Below are 19,016 nucleotides of genomic sequence, written 5' to 3' on the forward strand. Positions count from 1 at the left end.
AGGGCTTCTTCACCAACACCATGACCTCTCCGATGATGCGTGAGTAGTTCACCATAGACCTACGGGTCCATAGCTAGTAGCTAGATGGCTTCTTCTCTCTCTTGGATCTTCAATACAAAGTTCTCCATGATCTTCATGGAGATCTATCCGATGTAATCTTCTTTTGCGGTGTGTTTGTCCAGATCCGATGAATTGTGGATTTATGATCAGATTATCTATGAATCTTATTTGAGTTTCTTCTGATCTCTTATATGCATGATTTCATATCCTTGTAATTCTCTTCGAGTTGTGAGTTTTGTTTGGCCAACTTGATCTATGATTCTTGCAATGGGAGAAGTGCTTGGTTTTGGGTTCATACCGTGCGATGACCTCACCCAGTGACAGAAGGGGTAGCGAGGCACGCATCGTGTTGTTGCCATCAAGGGTAAAAAGATGGGGTTTTCATCATTGGTTTGAGTTTATCCCTCTACATTATGTCATCTTGCTTAAGGCGTTACTCTGTTCGTCATGAACTCAATACACTAGATGCATGTTGGATAGCGATGGATGTGTGGAGTAATAGTAGTAGACGCAGAAAGTATCGGTCTACTTGTCTCGGACATGATGCCTATATGTATGATCATTGCCTTAGATATCGTCATGACTTTGCGCGGTTCTATCAATTGCTCGACAGCAATTTGTTCACCCACCATAATATTTGCTATTTTGAGAGAAGCCTCTAGTGAACACTATGGCCCCCGGGTCTACTTCACACCATATTTTCAGCCTTCCTCTTTTACTTCGTTGCACCTTCCGCCTTCAGATCTCACTTTGCAATCAATCTTGAAGGGATTGATAACCCCTTTATAGCGTTGGGTTCAAGCTCTTTTGTGTTTGCGCAGGTACTCTGGACTTGATGAGATTCTCCTACTGGATTGATACCTTGGTTCTCAAAGTGAGGGAAATACTTACTGCTCCTGTGCTGCATCACCCTTTCCTCTTCAAGGGAAAAAACCAACGCAAGCAAGTCATCGTCAATGTGTCAATTTCTGGCGCCGTTGTTTGAGAAGTAGCAGTGCCTCAGAGTGACACCATGTTCTTCATATAGAGAGTCTCATATTTTGTCAATAATTTCCATATCTTTGATCCTCGTTGACCACAACGTCAAGAGAGACACTCTTCCATGCTTGAACGAAACACGCGTTCTTCGTCTCCGTTTAGTTGCACGTCCTCCCCACCCTAACATCATAGTCGGCCTCGTCGATCACTCGCACCTCATCATCACCGTCATTCTCTTTGTCATCCTCCGCCTCAACATGAACGTGAGTCGCATCAAAATCGTTAGGGGGACACTCAAATCCACCGAACTCTCGGCCAACATCTCGGAATATGTGGAGGGCACACTTTGGCTACAAAATTCTACGGGTAAAGCTCAATCATGTGTTCCGAACGGTTGAAGCAAAGAACACCGGAGAAAACCAAGCAAAATGAAGAATTTTATACCCCCCGGTCGTTTCATCGAATAAGTTGTAGGCGTGACCCGTAGAGTCCTCGTGAATGGGGAGGCTGTGGCCGGGCAAAGGGGGAGGAGGAGCCTGACCTCTTGTCGCGATCGCCTTCTTCCCCACGGCCTTCACCCTCGCACCGGTCGGGCCGGTGAATGTTGTCTTTCTCCTCCCGCCCGCGGCCTTGATGGGAGGAACCGGACTGGGACCGAAAGAGGGTGGTGTCGTGACGGTTGCGCCCTCTTGGACGAGGTGGTTCCCGTGCCGCTTCCTCTTGATGGCGACGACAGTAAGAGTTTTGTCGCTGTTGGCGAAATCGGGAGGTAGGCACGGGCGGATAGAGCAACTGCATTGGCGGTGGCGGCGGCGCTTGATACGGGGCACCCGACGGCTATAGGTACTTCATCTAATTGAATTCCGGCGCCGCGAGTCCGGACGACGAGATCGGAGGCGGGATTGGAGGAGACGGCGACGCGGGAGAGTGAAGCAGGCGAAACTTGGTTCGCGCAAGGAAAAGGGGATCTTAAGAAAAAGCAATTTCCACACATATGAAGAAAAATATGCCGCGGTTTGAAGATCCTTATAAAAATATTACGAAATGAACAAATTCACGTAATCTGTTCCGACCGGAATTTTTTTGCCGGCTGGCTTGGTATGCGGGATCAAGTTGCTCTCACAGACCAGTATAGGTTTATAATTTTCGGTTCTCTTCCTCCGTCGACCGAACTAGATTCCTCACTGGCTTCCCATGGAGACGCCGCCTCCACCATCCTCCCCGCCGTCCGTTCTCGCCCACCTGCGGTCCCTCCTCTCCGCCGCCTCTTCCGCCCTATCCTCTCTCCCCTCCCCACTCCTCCCCTGCTCCACCACCACCACGGCGACGACCGCCACATCCTCCACCCTCCCCACACCTGCGCCCACCACCCCGCTCCCATCTCTCCCCTCTTCACCGGCTTCCGAAATCCCCCTCCCCCTCCCGGCTGCGCCCGCCCCCTACTACGACTGCCCAGCCGTCTTCTGCACCACCAACCAACCGCCCGCCTCGTCCTCCCTCCCCGCCTTCCTCGCCGCCGAGTGTGCAGACTTCTCCTCCTCCACTACCGCCCCAACCCTCTCCTCTCCTCCCCGCATCCTCCCGTCTGAGCTCTGCCTCCTGCGTCGGGAGGTGGACTCCTGGGGCAGCCATCATCCGCCCGGCGCATACTCCTACGCTGCGGCCCGCGTGGTGGAGGCACTGCGGCTTGGTGCCCTGCAGTGGGAAGTCGAGCTGCGGCGCTGGTTGCTCGCGAGCTCACCGAGATATGGTATCGTGATTGATGCGGCCAGTCGAGACTATGTGTTTGTGCTGGTCAGGCTGTGTCTGAAGGCGGCGGCGGCGGAGGCAGGGTGCTCGCTGGAACGCCTGCCCAAGGAGGAGAGCGAGGGGTTTCGTCTTGATCCGAGGGCTGTGCGGTTTGAGTGCCCCAGGCTGGTCGATGGTGTCTCCTGGTTGGCGGGGCAGCTCGAGATTTTGTATGGGAAGAGCAATGGCTGGTTCTTCGCGATTACGGCGGTGAAGGAGGCAATTCTTAGGTTGGGGTCTTGTTTGGCTGTCTGTGTTGGAGATGGTGTTGCTGGAGGCGCTAGTGAAAAAGGATGTGAGTTGAGAGATATTGGGACATGCCCTATTTTTGTTTCCCAGGTTGCTGCTGCCATTGCAGCCTTGCATGAGAGATTGTCCCTGGATAAGAAGATTCGGGCTCTGCAAGCACCACGCCCATCCAAATATCAGCTGTATGCTTTCTTGAACCTTACTGTTACTTACTTAATCCAATAATGCAGATCAAGCGAATATGCTCATGCAGATCTTAATAAATAACGATGACACTGTTCAGTCGAAAACAAACTCTGACACTACTCATGCAGATCTTGCTCAAGGAGCTGTGTTGCACATAGATTGTAATTTGTGATGATGATGATGAGTAATCATCACTGGAATGCATTTCCTCAGATTGTGATTAGTTAATTAGTTTCGTTTGGTAACAAATTTCAACCATGACCAATACATTTGATTCTTGACAGGTTACTTGAATATTCACAAATCCTGAAACAAGGCTGTGATGAGCGATCAAAGCGACCGAACTACAGAGCTGTTCTGGATTATGATGGAATTCTACCACGCCAAATGGATAACCAGGTAAAGTCATGCACTTCGTCAGAAGTAGTACCTCCGTCTCAAAAATATAAGACGTCAAAAACGTCTTACATTTTGAGACAGAGGTGGTACTTCTCTAGAATCCAGATACCATGCTGATATTTCTACACGCTCCAGTGTTGTGGAATTTTCAGTTTATGCTGGTTCATGCAGTAGCAGCACTACATTTTTTTTTCTTTTCCGAACCTTGATTTCTAGGTACTATTTCCCATGTTTGTTCTCTTTGTTTATTACGTAATATTTATTGAATCAACCTTTTGCCGAGTCATCGAAAAACATAATAGATTTCCACGATCTATTTAGTCCCCCTTTGGAACAAAGGAACGGTATAAATTTTGGAGGATTGAATTGCTATAGGAAAACTTCCCATGGTGCTGTTTGGAATAAAGGAATGGCTCACCAAAATTCCTATGAAATCCTTATGAAATGGGGCAATTTACTGGAACAACAACAACAAAGCCTTTTAGTCCCAAACAAGTTGGGGGGTAGGCTAGAGGTGAAACCCATAAGATCTCGCGATCAACTCATGGTTCTGGCACATGGATAGCAAGCTTCCACGCACCCCTGTCCATGGCTAGTTCTCTGGTGATACTCCAGTCCTTCAAATCTCTCTTTACAGACTCCTCCCATGTCAGATTCGGTCTACCGCAACCTCTTCTCACATTATCAGCACACTTTAGCCGTCCGCCATGCACTCGAGCTTCTGGAGGCATGTGCTGAATATGCTGAAACCATCTTAGACGATGTTGGACAAGCTTCTCATCGTTCGGCGCTACCCTAACTCTATCTCGTATGTCATCATTCCAGACTCGGTCCTTCCTTGTGTGGCCACACATCCATGTCAACATGCGCATCTCCACCACACCTAACTGTTGCACATGTCGCCTTTTAGTCGGCCAACACTCAGCGCCATACAACATTGCGGGTCGAACCGCCGTTCTATAGAACTTGCCTTAGCTTTTGTGACACTCTCTTGTCACAGAGAATACTAGAAGCTTGGCGCCGCTTCATCCACCCGACTTTAATTCGATGGTTCACATCTTCATCGATATTCCCATCCTTCTGTAGCATTGACCCCAAATATCGAAAGGTGTCCTTGTGAGGCACTACCTGCCCATCCAAGCTAACCTCCTCCTCCTCGTGCCTAGTAGTATTGAAACCACACTTCATGTACTCGGTTTTAGTTCTACTAAGTCTAAATCCTTTCGATTCCAAGGTTTGTCTCCGTAGCTCTAACTTCCTGTTGACCCCCGTCTGATTATCATCGACTAGCACCACATCGTCCGCAAAGAGCATACATCATGGGATATCTCCTTGTATATCTATTCGCAAAAAAAATCTCATTCTATATCCCTTGTGACCTCACCCATCACCAAGGCAAAAAGATAAGGGCTCAAAGCCGACCCCTGGTGCAGTCCTATCTTAACCGGGAAGTCATCAGTGTCGCCATCACTTGTTCGAAGACTTGTCACAACATTATCGTACATGTCCTTGATGAGGGTAATGTACTTTGCTGGGACTTTGTGTTTCTCCAAGGCCCACCACATGACATTCCACGGTATCTTATCATAGGCCTTCTCCAAATCAATGAACACCATATGCAGGTCCTTCTTTTGCTCCCTGTATCTCTCCATAAGTTGTCGTACCAAGAAAATGGCTTCCATGGTCGACCTCCCAGGCATGAAACCAAACTGATGATTGGTCACGCTTGTCATTCTTCTTAAGCGGTGCTCAGTGACTCTCTCCCATAGCTTCATGTATGGCTCATCAGCTTAATTTCACGGTAATTAGTACAACTCTGAACACCCCCCTTGTTCTTGAAGATTGGTACTAATATGCTCCGGCACCATTATTCTGGCATCTTATTTGCCCGAAATACGAGGTTGAAAAGCTTGGTTAGCCATACTATTGCTATGTCCTCGAGGCCTTTCCATATCTTAATGGGGACACAATCAGGGCCCATCGCCTTGCCTCATTTCATCCTTTTTAAAGCCTGCTTGACCTCTGACTCCTGGATTTGCCGCACAAAACGCCTGCTGTATTATCGAAGGAGTCGTCCAGCTCAATGGTAGAGCTCTCACTCTTCCCATTGAACAACTTGTCAAAGTACTCCCTCCATCTATGGTTAATCTTTTCGCTCTTTACCAGGAGTTGATCTGCTCCATCCTTGATGCATTTGATTTGGTCAACATCCATCGTCTTCCTCTCTTGGATCTTGGCCATCTTCAAGATGTCCCTTTCTCCTTCCCTCGTGTCTAACCGTTGGTAGAGGTCCTCATGTGCCTGACCCCTTGCTTCACTCATAGCTCGCTTAGCAACCTTCTTTGCCATCTTGTACTTCTCTATGTTGTACGCACTCTTATCTAGGTATAAGCGTCTGAAACAATCTTTCTTCTCCTTAATTGCCTTATGGACATCATTGTTCTACCACTAGGTATCTTTAGCTTTGCTTCTACTTCCCCTGGACACTCCAAACTCCTCTGAGGCCACCTTACGAATGCAAGACGCCATCTTCATCCACATGTTGTCTGCATCACCTCCTTCCTCCAAGGGCCCTCCTTAATGACCCTCTCCTTGAACGCCTGAGCTACCTCTCCCTTGAGCTTCCACCACTTCGTTCTAGCGATTTTGGCACGCTTGTCCCACTGGACACGAATCCGAAAGCGGAAGTTAGCAACCACAAGCTTATGCTGAGGGACAACACTCTCTCCAGGTATCACCTTACAATCTAGGCACGCACGCCTGTCTTCTCTTCTCGAGAGGATGAAATCAATCTGGCTAGAGTGCTGACCACTACTAAAAGTCACTAGATGTGATTCTCTCTTCTTAAAGAGGGTGTTAGCTACGGTCATGTCGTAGGCTAGCGCAAAGCTTAAGACTTCTTATCCCTCTTTATTCGTGATTCCATAGCCAAAGCCCCCATGCACCCCTTCAAAACCTGTGTTAGATGTACCCACGTGGCCATTGAGATCTCCTCCTATGAAGAACCTCTCGCCAGTCGGCACACTCCTAACCATGTCCTCCAGGTCTTCCCAGAACTCCCTCTTGGTGTTCTCATTGTGGCATACTTGCGGGCATACATGCTGATAACGTTGAGAACTAAGCCCCCAACTACCAGCTTGACCAGAATAATCTCGTCCCTACGTCTCTTGACGTCTACCTCTTCATACTTGAGGCTTGTTGATCAAGATGCCTACTCCATTTCTGTTTGCAGCCGTCTCGTGTACCACAACTTGAAGCCGGCACTCTTCACCTCCTTCGCCTTCTGTCCCCTCCATTTGGTCTCTTGGACGCAAAGGATATCAACACCTCTCCTCACCGCCGTATCAACTACCATCCCGAAGCTTACCTGTCAGCGACCCTATGTTCCAGCTACCTAAGCAGATCCTCCTAGGCTCGGCTAGCTTCCTTACCCTTTGCACTCGTCGAGTCAAGCGTAAAGACCCTTGCTCATTTTCCACTACACCCGGGCGCCGATGTAGTGCGCCAGTAAGGATGCGATGACCCGATCCTTGCTCACTTGCCACCGTATCCAGATCACGATACGGCGTGCCACCAAGGGGGTGACGACCCCGCCCTTGCCCATTTGACACCACACCCGGGTTTTGATGTGGCGCGTCGCTGAGAGGGTTACGCCCCAACGAAAATCTTTTGGGTTTCATCTCCATAAGAGTGGCTGAGTTTTGACGTTGGCTCGCCAAGCCTATCACAACCCTCCTCCTTCACCCGGGCTTGGGACCGGCTATGTTGAGACAACATAGGCGAAGTTGGGCAATTTACTGGAAATTTGGAGAAAAACAAATCAGGTCTTGCCTCATGTTTTGTTCTCCTTGTGTCCAGATTTTCTGCATTTTTCCTTTGTGGTATCCAAATGGCAGTTTTAAAGTATTCCTATGCTTTGGATTCCTGTAGGAATTTATGTTACATGACATCTCAATTGCTGCAGTTTTCCTATGGTTTTTGAACTCCTGCGCCCCAATTGGGGTCTAAATCGTATACAGGGATATAAAGATATTTTGCATACAAATTATGAATGAAGGGTGATAAATGATCGAATTTCACAAATCATTACTATTATCGAATTTACTGTAATTTAATCTCTGTATTTAATTTTTTACCTCTCTTTATCACCTGAAAAGGAATCTGGTAGGTCCAAGACAAGGGAGGAGCTGTTAGCTGAAGAACGGGATTACAAGAGAAGACGAATGTCTTACCGTGGCAAGAAAATGAAGCGAAATCCAACAGAGGTGTGTTTCAAATTTCAAATTTGCAAATAATTTCATTTCACTTAGTCATCCTAAAAATGGTCACGACCTAAGTTCCTGAGGGGATAGCGGTGGCTGGTGGGAGGTTGGGGACGGGGAAGGTTGCGTTTGGGTGGCGTGAGTAACGACCTTGCTATGGATCGAACATGAGGGGATGGATTGGTAGGTGAGAAGAGGGTGAGATTGAGAGGTAGGAGGAGTAGGTGAGAGAGAGAGAGAGGGAGGGAGGAGGGAGGGGAAACCTGTCACACTAAATAGAGCAGCCAGTTGGCTCGGGGCCCTGCTGTCATACTGATAGGAGCAGGTCTCCTACCAGGGCGCTGACGTAGGTTATAGGGGTGGGAGGCTGGCTGGCGAGGTTGGGGGCGCGGGCGACGGCGCTGCGGCACCGTGGTCGCGCGGGGGAGACGGTCGCGTGGCGGCTAGGGTTAGGGTCTCGGCAGAAGCCGAGCAATAATGATTGCTACTTCTTAATTCCTGAAACAAATCTTTACATGAGTTTATATAATCTCATAACTGCTAATAAGAATACGATAAATGGGCCAAGCCCCTAACTGCTATTGGGCCTAACTGCCCGTGGCCTGCCGGCGGCTATAATGCGCGCCGGTCATAACATCTCTCCCCGCCTGCGCAAACAACTCGTCCTCGAGCTGGAAATTCGAAAAATGTTGGCGGAACTCCTCGAGCTGCTCCCAAGTGGCGTCCTCCTCCGAAAGGCCTTGCCATTGTATCAAGAGGCGCCAAACATCGCGGCTCAGCTGGGCCTTCGACACCTTCTCTGGACCCGGAAGGAGACGGCCCGTCGGCGGCTGGTGGAAGAGCCGACGAAGTCGCCAGCGGGTCACCGCGGAAAGGCTTCAACAACCCCACATGGAAGACGCTGTGGATGCGGGCGCCTGGCAGCAACTGCAGCCGGTAAGCGACGTTGCCGATGCGCTCCATCACTGGAAACGGGCCGAGCTTGTGCTTGGCCCACGGGTCCAGCGACTGTGTGGTGCGATGGAGAAGACGCAGCCACACCCAATCACCCACCGCAAACTCCGCCTCGCGGAGATGGGCGTCGTAGATTTCTTGGACAGCTGCTGGGCTTGGAGAAGACGCTGGCGCACCTCGGCAAGGATCTCATCCCTGCTGTGGAGAAGTTTGCCTGCCTCCTCGGTCTGAGCCGTCCCTGTTTGAAACGGAAGAATGGGCGGTTGAGAACGACCGTAGACCACCTCGAATGGCGTGGCACACAGGGCGGAGTGATAGGAGGTGTTGTTGCAGTGTACTTCGCCCAAGTGAGCCAGTCCACCTAGGCGCGTGGGTGATCACCTGTAACACAGCGTAAATACATAGCAATCACCTTGTTAACCACCTCTGACTGGCCGTCGGTCTGCGGATGGAACGTCGTGCTCAGACACAACTTGACACCCGCCATCCGGAAAAGATCACGCCAGACATTGCCGGTGAACACCGGGTCGCGGTCGTTGACGATCGACGAGGGAAACCCGTGGAGACGGACTATTCCGTCGAAGAAGGCGCGTGCGACGGTGGTGGCGGTGTAGGGGTGGCCGAGCGCGATGAAGTGGGCGTACTTGGAGAAGCGGTCAACCACCGTGAGAATGACGGACTTGCAGCCCACCTTGGGAAGACCCTCGATAAAATCCATGGAGATGTCAGTCCAGACCTACGAGGGTACCTCAAGAGGTTGTAGCAGTCCCGCCGGCTGTAGTGTTTCGGTCTTGTTGCGTTGGCAAGTCACGCAAGACCGCACCCAATCCTGCACCAGCGCACGGTCGCCGGGGATGAAGAAATCGCCCCCTCGTGGCCGGCTGAGTGTGCGAGGAGCAAGCTCTGGTGGCGAAGATCGCCGTGGTCTGGCACAAGAGGCGCCGCCCGTGGAGGAGCAAGCCGTCTTCCAGACGCCACAACTCAGGCGGTTTCGCCCTCCTCGAGTTGCTGACGGAGAAGCTGTGCGTCCGCCGCAGTCGTCGTGGCTCGTCGGATGTCGTCGATGAAAGCGAACGAGGGTCCTGAGCGGGTGCAGAGTGCAACTCCCTTGGTATCGCCGGCGCCTGCGGCGCGATCAGTGTCGCGGCGGGACAACGCATCCGCCACTGTGTTGAGGCGGCCCTGCCGGTATTCGACGGTGAAGTCGAGCCCGAAGAGCTTTCTGATCCACTGGTGCTGCGGAACGGTGGAAAGTCGTTGGTCCAACAGAAACTTGAGGCTGTAGTGATATGTGCGAATAAGAAACGACCGTCCCCACAGATACGTCCGCCAGTGACGCACCGTCTACACCAACCCGATGAGCTCCCGTTCGTAAGCGGCGAGCTTGTGATGGCGCGCAACGAACGGCTGGCTGAAGAAAGCGAGGGTCCCGCGCCCTGATGGAGGACGACACCAAACCCCACGCCCGAAGCGTCGCAGTCCACCGTGAACAACCTATCGAAGTCCGACATCTGGAGGACCGACACTGTCGTGAGCACCTGCTTTAGGGTCTGGAAGGCCTTGGCCGCGTCGGTGTCCCAGGCAAAGGCGTCGCGACACAGCAGCCGCGTAAGCGGCGCCGCGATGAGCCCAAACTCCCAAATGAACTTTCGGTAGTAGCCGGCTAGCCCTAAGAACCCTCATAGACCCCGCGGCGACTGCGGCGTCGGCCAGGTGGCATCCATGGCAACACCCTCCGCCGAGATGACATGGCCGAGATAAGCAACCAATGGCGTGCCGAACGAGCACTTTGAGTGCTTGAGGTACAGGTGGTGCGCCCGAAGCTCGTTAAGGACGATGGCAATGTGCTGCAAGTGCTCCTCCCAAGACGAACTGTAGATCAGGATTTCACCGAAGAAAACGAGCACAAACCGCCACAAATAGGGCGGAGGACGTCATTCATCAATGCCTGAAACGTCACCGGGGCGTTGGCAAGATTGAAAGGCATGACCAAGAACTCGAAGTGGCCATGATGAGTACGAAAGGCCGTCTTCACGATGTCGTCCGGGTGCATCCGCACCTGGTGATACCCAGAGCGGAGGTCAAGCTTGGTGAAGAAGCAGGCCCCGTGCAACTTGTCCAGGAGTTCCTCAACAACCGGAATAGGAAATTTGTCCTTGGATGTCTTGAGGTTGAGAGCACGATAGTCAATGCAGAAGCGCCACGTGCCATTGGTCTTGCCGACGAGGAGCACCGGTGTCGAGAACGGTAAGGTGGTCGGTCGGATGATGCCCTGGGTGAGCATGGCGAGCACTGCCGCTCCAGCTCGTCCTTCTGCAGCTGGGGATAGCGGTACAGACGAACGGCGACTAGTGGTGTGCCCGGCAGCAGGTGAATGCGGTGGTTGTAGGCCCGGACTGGCGGAAGCCCTCGTGGCTCGTTGAAGAGGTCGCTATGCTGCTGCAAGAGCGATCCAACAGGGGCTGTGCGAAGTTGATGGAGGTCGCCGTCAACTGGGGTTGGGGACTCGCAGTAGCAGCACCCCCACACCCTCCCAGTGGACGTGGCAACCCAGGCGCCAGAAAATCATCGTCATAGCGTCGAAGTCCCAAAGAATGGGACCCAGTGTGCGCAAAAAATCAACGCCAAGGATGACGCCAAAACAGCCCAAGTTGATGTCGGCGCACGTGATCGCGAAGTGCTTGTCGCCGATGCCGAGGGGAACATCTCGGTCACCGTTGGCCGCGGTAATCCGGAGTTGCTCCCCGCCAGTCGGATGGAGCGTGAGACGGCGCATGGTGGGCCCTGACAGGAAATTATGGCTGGAGCCTGTATCTAGTAAAGCCAGGAGGCGCTCGCCATTAACCGTCACCACCAGCAGCATGGTCTTCTCCGTCCGGATACCCGCGAGAGCGTGGAGAGAGACCACGAAGGCGTTCGCATGAGTGGCCCCCGCAGCGTCCTCCTCGCCAGGCGGCCAGGTCGCCGGGCACGGCGGCGTCCTCCTCGACGTAGTCCGCAACCTCCAGATAGAAAAGCCGCGAGCAAACGTGGCCGGGGACGTAGGGCTCGTCGCAGTTGTAGCAGAGTCCCTGGCGACGGCGCTCGAGTTGCTTGGTCGGCTCACGCCGCCGACGGAACAGGGGTGCCGCGGTGGCCGGGGAACGGGTCGGCGCGGGAGGTGGCGGTCGGGAAGCCGGGTGAGTGGCTTGAATGCACGGGCGTGGTACATGGCCGTCTGTAGGTCCTATGGCCCGCGCATCTCCACGTCCACGCAAATATTGTCGGGCAGACCACCCACGAAGAGCTCAGCCTGTTGGCGGCCCGAGACGCCGGGGGCACGCCAATGCCTGAAAGCGGTCGACGAAGTCTTGCACCGTCGAGAGAAAGGGCAGGCGTCCTAGCTCCGCCAATCGGATGCCGCGGACCGGAGGCCCGAAGCGCAAGAGGACAACTTGCGGAATCACTCCCATGGTGGCATGCCGCCCTCGTCCTGTTCGAGGGCGTAGTACCACGTCTGAGCAGCGCCCCGTAGGTGGTACAAGGCGATCCAGGTGCGGTTGGACGCGAGCATGCGCTGCCCCCGGAAAAATGCTCGCATTGGTTGAGCCAGTTCAGGGGGTCGACGGTGCCGTCGTAGGTGGCGAACTCGAGCTTGGAGAAACACGACGACTGATAAGCGTGAAGGGCGGGCGGGTGCGCGCCCTCGACGCTGAATAGCGAGGACGACGGTGTCGGGAAAGCGGGCATCAGAGAGCCGCCGTGGAAGAGGGGTCCATCCACGCCGTCATATGGGCCGGTGGCGCCGGAGGACCCGCCGTACGGCACGGCCTGGTGCGACAGCGCCGACGGCGGCAGGTGCGGCTGGACCGGGGCCGTCGTGTACACCGGCCCGAGGGACCCGGTGAGCCATGCCGGCAAAGGCGATGACGACGGGGGAAACCGAACCTGGTTGATGGGGATCCCCGGGCCCGAGGACGCCCCCAAGCCAGCAGCCGCGGTTCCCTGGGAGTGTGGGGCGGCCGAGAAGGTTGGCGGAGGCGGCGGCGGCAACTGCTGCGGCTGGGCCGCCGCGGTGGAGGCGAAAGCGCCAGGCGGCTGCGGGGCATAGGGGCCCGAGAGGAAGGTGCGGATGCCCGCAACCTCTTGCCTGAGCTCCTGGAGCGCAACCGTCATCTCCTCCGGCGTGAAGACGAAGGGGGCGGAGCCGGGCAGCGTCCCGGTGGCAGAGGCGATCGGCCCCGAGAGGGCCGGTGACGTGGTGCTGACGGGCGGCGGCTGAGAGGAGGCAGTGAGCTGAGGAGTGGACATGATCGCATCCGAGACAGTTGATACCAGATTGATTGGAGCAGGTCTCCTACCAGGGCGCTGACGTAGGTTATAGGGGTGGGAGGCTGGCTGGCGAGGTTGGGGGGGTGCGGGCGACGGTGCTGCGGCGCCGTGGTCGTGCGAGGGAGACGGCCGCGTGACGGCTAGGGTTAGGGTCTCGGCAGAAGCCGAGCAATAATGATTGCTACTTCTTAATCTCCAAAACAAATCTTTACATGAGTTTATATAATCTCATAGCTGCTAATAAAAATACGATAAGTGGGCCAAGCCCCTAACTGCTATTGGGCCTAACTGCCCGTGGCCTGCCGGCGGCTATAATGCGCGCCGGTCATAACACATACACACACGTTAGCGACGACTAGTTCTTTTCTGTTGGTGGGTCCTGCTCTTCTTCTTCATCATGCCTAGCCTTGTCCTGGTTCTGCTGCAGCTTAACCCATCTGTCCGCCTCCACTTCAGGCGTATCTTGGTTGGCTAAAGGAAGTGTGTGACGTTCACCCTGCTGTTGAGATCCATTCCGAGGAAGCTTTGCTGGAGTACGTGATAGTCTTCCCAGGCCGCGACAATGTGGCACAGTGAATGGGCACCCGCGGAATAGCCGCGTTACCTTTCTTGACGAGGCGATGCTTGAGGATTGCTTGTGGCTGCACGTAGGGATGAAAATGGAGTGAAAACTAACGGAACTGCGTGCTACCACATTTGTTTTCATATTTTTTTACAGAAGTAGAAACGAATACAGAAACGGACGGAACTGAGTGCTGAACTGGGCGAGCTAGTCACCTAGTCCACGCCATGAACTGCATCGTAGTCCCCAGCTCAAGCAGACGCATGTTGGTGGTGAACGTGTGGCCCTGTCAACACAACTAAAGTTACCTGCTGTGTGGACTGCAGCGTGTCGCCGTTCACGTCAAAGGTCACTGGGGTGGTGTCTTGAACCGTGCACCCCGCACGCTCGGCGAAGGCGGCGTTGACGAACATGTGGGTGCTGCCAAGCTTTTGGCATTCTCTGTGACAAAAGAGTGCCACAAAAGCTAAAAGGCAAGTTCTATAGGACGGCGGTTCGATCTGCAATGTTGTATGGCACTGAGTGTTGGCCGACTAAAAGGCGACATATGCGGCAGTTAGGTGTGGTGGAGATGCGCATGTTGAGACGGATGTGTGGCCACACAAGGACCGAGTCCGGAATGATGATACACGAGACAGAGTTGCGGTAGCACCGATTGAAAAGAAGCTTGTCCAACACTATCTGAGATGGTTTGGGCATATTCAGCGCAAGACGCCAGAAGCTCCCGTGCATAGCGGACGGCTAAAACGTGCTGATAATGTCAAAAGAGGCCGGTGTAGACGAACTTGACATAGGAGGAGTCCGTAAAGAGAGATCTGAAGGACTGGAGTATCACCAAAGAACCAGCCATGGACAAGGGTACGGGAAGCTTGATATCCATGTCCCAGAATCATGAGTTGGTCGCGAGATCTCAAGGGTTTCACCTCTAGCCTACCCCAACTTGTTTGGGACTAAAGGCTTTGTTGTTGTATATATATGATAAATTGTTTAATGTTTCCCTGAAAAGTTTTTTTCCTGATATGTTTTTCTATTGTGTTTTCCATTCACTTTTTTTACTGCGCCATGCTACATGTCAGTTTTTTTTTTTTTTTTTTTTTTTGCGGGGAATAGATTAACATGATAACAAGTGTAACCATAGCAACCGAGACCCTGATGGCTCCGAGTATTTCTTTGATTTGGACAAAAGGTCAAATACAACATATGTTTAGCAGAAGTTCTTGTCTGACTAACATCAAGTAGATTTAGCATTGAAATTTTGTTGTGTGCAACATTATTCACTGTTTGGCACGCCTGACAGGTAATGTCATCCCAGTATAATGTCCTATTTGTATCCGATTAGGTCTAATTGTTTTGTTTTTCCTAAATTTTCTGTTTTAAGTTAATTTCATTTTTTAAGCTTAAACCAATCTTAGGTTATTTATATTGTTTATGAAACCTTTGTGCATGCTGCATACCCTCTTGCTAAGTTAATTTCTGAAACTTGTCTGGACTAAGTTAAGGGTCTGATGTTTGACACATTTCATTCTTTTTCTATCTCTTGAAGATATTAAGAGACATAATTGATGAGCACATGGCGGAAATAAAACAGGCAGGTCTGGTTGATTGCCTTGGGGAAGCTCCTGGTGACATTGCACAAAATATACTTAAGACCAATTCTCATGGAGGCGCTGACCAAGGAAGCTCTTGTGATAGGGCTGTTTTGGGTTCTCGATTACCTAGTCGTGAGAACTCACCACATACTGCATCAAGGAGCCATGACACAAGGGATTCATATACGAACATAAAATATGAAAATAGTGGACACCATCACCAAAATCTGTCTGAGCATGAGAAAGGAGGGATCAATGAATCAGAAAGTGCAATGAATCGAGGCTATTCTGAGCGGCATGATTACATACATAAAAGAAACACCAATGATCAAAGGAAATATGGTAATAAGTATAAAAAGAACATCCCAGAATATCATTCTGAATCAAGTGATCGTTCAGCATGGTCCACACGAACACCAAAATCCTCGGAGAGAGAATACGGCGGCATGCCAGGAGATAAAAGCAATGATAGAACTAGAACTACTCAGAACCGACATAGATCAATGCCTGGGAATAAAGACCAGTTCAGTGATAGATATGATCCCCAGAGCAGATATTCTGATGAGGATCCTCCGACAAGCATGTGTTGTGATATATCTGAAGGAAAACATGAAACATACCATGATGCGACCCATCCTCGTGAACATCGTATAAGAAAGCGTGATCTGAATTACTGAAAGGAACATGGTACATTTTCCGTTGATCTCAGGTATGCTTACTCATTTGCAGTATTTTTGGTTCTTTTATTGTTTGTCACTTAATTTTACACAGCTGTTTGACACAATCTTGCAGTATACTATGTAATACAGGCATCTGGGTTAATACCTTCAGCTGTATCCTTTTTTTGTATCCTTATGCAGAAAATGCTTTACTATTTCTGGTGCGATTGTAATGACAGTCTGTTGCGGTTCCTGAATATGGGAAGTTATTAATTAGTGCATTCTCTTGCTTATAAATAACATTCATTTTGCAAATCTAATTTCCATCTAACTTCAACTAATAAAAAACGGAATATCATGTAGGGTGCATATGTTTCCTGTTCACAATCAATCTTTTAAAACGGCTTCCTGTTAGTTTTGAAGCATGCATTCGTAATAACTTCGCTATGGAATTTTATCGTTTTTAGTTTGGGGACCCTTTTAGTTTTGAACTGGCAGGGATTTCAGTTGTGAACCTTTGCCTGGAAAGGGCATGACTGGAATAAATTTTCTTCACCTATCTGCTTGCATTGCATCTACTGCAGATGCTACTCATGCATAATTATTGGTTCATGTTATTTTTGGTGGGCCTAGTTTTCCTACAATGAGTTCTGTAAGCGTAGGCCAAACTTAAGCACCACACCCCAGTAGTTGTGACCTGTATTGTCCTATTTTTTCTGGATTGTGTGTCGCTCTACTGGTAGGTAGTGTTAAAATGGTTTTTTATACCTATCAAGTACTTTCACATAAGAAAGGGATGTAGGTAGCACTGAAGTAGGGTTCAGCATCTGCCAAGATGTAGCCAGGTACAGCTTATGCATCATGATAGAGACGCTTGAGATACATTTTAAAAATTCTTTTCGGTTATGGATGATACTTAATATATCATGAAAAACATCTTACAGTCCAATGGATTATTAGGTGCCCTCCGATGTCCAAGCTTGATGAAGCAGCACTTACACAATCATTCCCAGTGGTGGATGTGAGGAACACATGTTTTGCCTTTGCTGTTTGTACTTCTTTAGCTTTGCAACATGGAGGAGCACGCTCAAGTCTCTGACAGTGGCCTCAATTAGGTTAACTCACGCACCTCATGTTGGGCTGGGCTGTACCTGGATGTGTCTAAAATGTGTGCACTAAGTTCCCACGGGCAATGATATTTGTTTTAATTGTTTATTCACCCCATACTCATGTATCTGATTGTTTGTGCTTGGTATTATGTATTGGATATGGATACAGCCATCAAGATCATACTACCTTGAAATTCAACCAACCTGATGTTTATCATTTTTACCAGCTTCCACAACAAGTCCTCTTCACTGACAAGTACTAAAATGGAATCATTCAATCAAAGCTGTAACGTCCCTTGGAAAAGATAGCAGGACTCTACCGTTTCCATAAACAAACTTAATACGTATTAAATTACTTTATTTGTATGTTTTTATAGCAACTACTTGCTTACATAAAATCTCGAATATATTTAAATCTTTGTTCAGGATGCTGTTCATATGTTTATATATTAACTGAAAGTTCATCTTTGTTGCCCTTTTGTTTGTGGTATTTCTGCAGTGAGACACTGAAAAGCTGAGGAGAAGAATTTGATTGCACTTTGCATGAACATGTGAATAAAACCTGAAAGCCACATAGAAGTAAACCATTTTCTTGATCTACCTTGCATGTTACTCCCTCCTCCCATAATACAAGATGTTGTTACAACTGATATACCATAATATAAGATGCTATTACAACTGATATACCATAATATAAGATGTTATTACAACCATATGTGAGTATGGCGGTTGTAATAACATCTTATATTATTGACGGAGGGAGTAATTTTGAGGATTAAAGACATTACACACTTTTGATGAAGATGCAATTGCATATTGTTTGACCTTCCGTAAACCATTACTTCACATGGAATCAGGAAAAGGCTGTTAATACTGACAGGACTGATGTACATTACAATTATCAGAAGCCTGTGAGAACTGCTGATGGCATTTAGGCAAAACCTTGCTAAATGTGCACCAGAAATTTATAATCCAAGAAACCCGTTGACGAATTGCTTTGATGTGTAATTAGTTTTACTTTCTTGTATTTTGCAATGCATATGTTATCTCATGCTGCAATCGTTATATGAGATCTGTTTGGCGTCATGTTCTCTTACTGACCCACAGTAGTTTTTCATCACTTTATTGCAGGTATCTGAGCCGGATGTTGAAGTTTGATGAACCATGTAGACAACAATAATTTTGATAGGTAGATCATCTTCTTAGTTCTGTTTAGCTCATGGCATTCATGGCGTTTTACCCCTTTGGCGTGCTCTGGCCATTCTGTCCATCCTGCTGGTAAGGTGTTTCCTAGAGCACAAAACCTTCCTTCGCCAATCAAAGTTCAGCGCATGGGTTGTTCGAGAAACCTTCCTAGAGCACAAAACCTTCCTTCGCCAGTACCACACCCTGCCTTCTCCTCTGGAACTGTTTTCTTCTTGCGGCTGGAGCTGGTACGAGCACCAGTTGTACTGAACCCCCCAGGATTTGGTGAAAACCTTTGTGCACCCTCCTCATGTTAAGTAGATAGTATTTTTTGCCAAAAATTAAAGGAGGTGTGCAGCAAAATGGAGACAATTGATTCATTTTATTTTTTTACCTTTTGAAGATCAGTCCAAAACCAACTCTAATAGTAAACTCAATGCAGAAATAGAAGTGTCAATGCAAATAGGAATGACGCGAAACTTAAAAGACGTAAAACTAAGAAGGGGCCACTTCCTTTATGGCCATACAACTAGGCTTGAATGCTCCATTAATTCATCCATTCGGATACTAAGAGCAAGTACAATAGAGATGAGTCAACTGACTATAAAAAATAAAGTAGTATATTTTTGCTTAATTAGAAAAAAAGAAGAGGAAAGAAAAGGTAAGTGGGCTTTTAATTATAAGCCAGCTCTAGCACGTGTTCGTAGGCACTTTATGAAAGTAAA

At 49.8% G+C, this 19,016-nt stretch overlaps 1 protein-coding gene across 5 annotated transcripts; it reads left to right on the forward strand.

The window, feature by feature from the left end:
* Window positions 1-2,171: 2,171 nt before the first annotated feature.
* On the forward strand, window positions 2,172-18,654 carry LOC123426469 (U11/U12 small nuclear ribonucleoprotein 48 kDa protein). Of its 5 annotated transcripts, XR_006622221.1 has the most exons (7): window positions 2,172-3,257; window positions 3,546-3,660; window positions 7,818-7,925; window positions 15,293-16,047; window positions 16,131-16,842; window positions 16,958-17,685; window positions 18,238-18,654. XR_006622221.1 is itself a non-coding variant. In XM_045110311.1 (5 exons), exons 1-4 carry the CDS (start codon window positions 2,233-2,235, stop codon window positions 16,013-16,015), a joined length of 1,971 nt encoding a protein of 656 aa, XP_044966246.1. In that variant the 5' UTR covers window positions 2,172-2,232; the 3' UTR covers window positions 16,016-16,047; window positions 18,217-18,654. The 5 variants fall into 5 exon arrangements, 2 of the variants coding, with proteins under 2 accessions (XP_044966246.1, XP_044966245.1); XR_006622219.1 differs by having other exon boundaries at window positions 16,131-17,685; XR_006622220.1 differs by lacking the exon at window positions 16,131-16,842.
* Window positions 18,655-19,016: the final 362 nt, after the last annotated feature.

This window comes from Hordeum vulgare, chromosome 2H (assembly GCF_904849725.1).
Source record: "Hordeum vulgare subsp. vulgare chromosome 2H, MorexV3_pseudomolecules_assembly, whole genome shotgun sequence".
Classification (NCBI taxonomy): Eukaryota; Viridiplantae; Streptophyta; class Magnoliopsida; order Poales; family Poaceae; genus Hordeum; species Hordeum vulgare.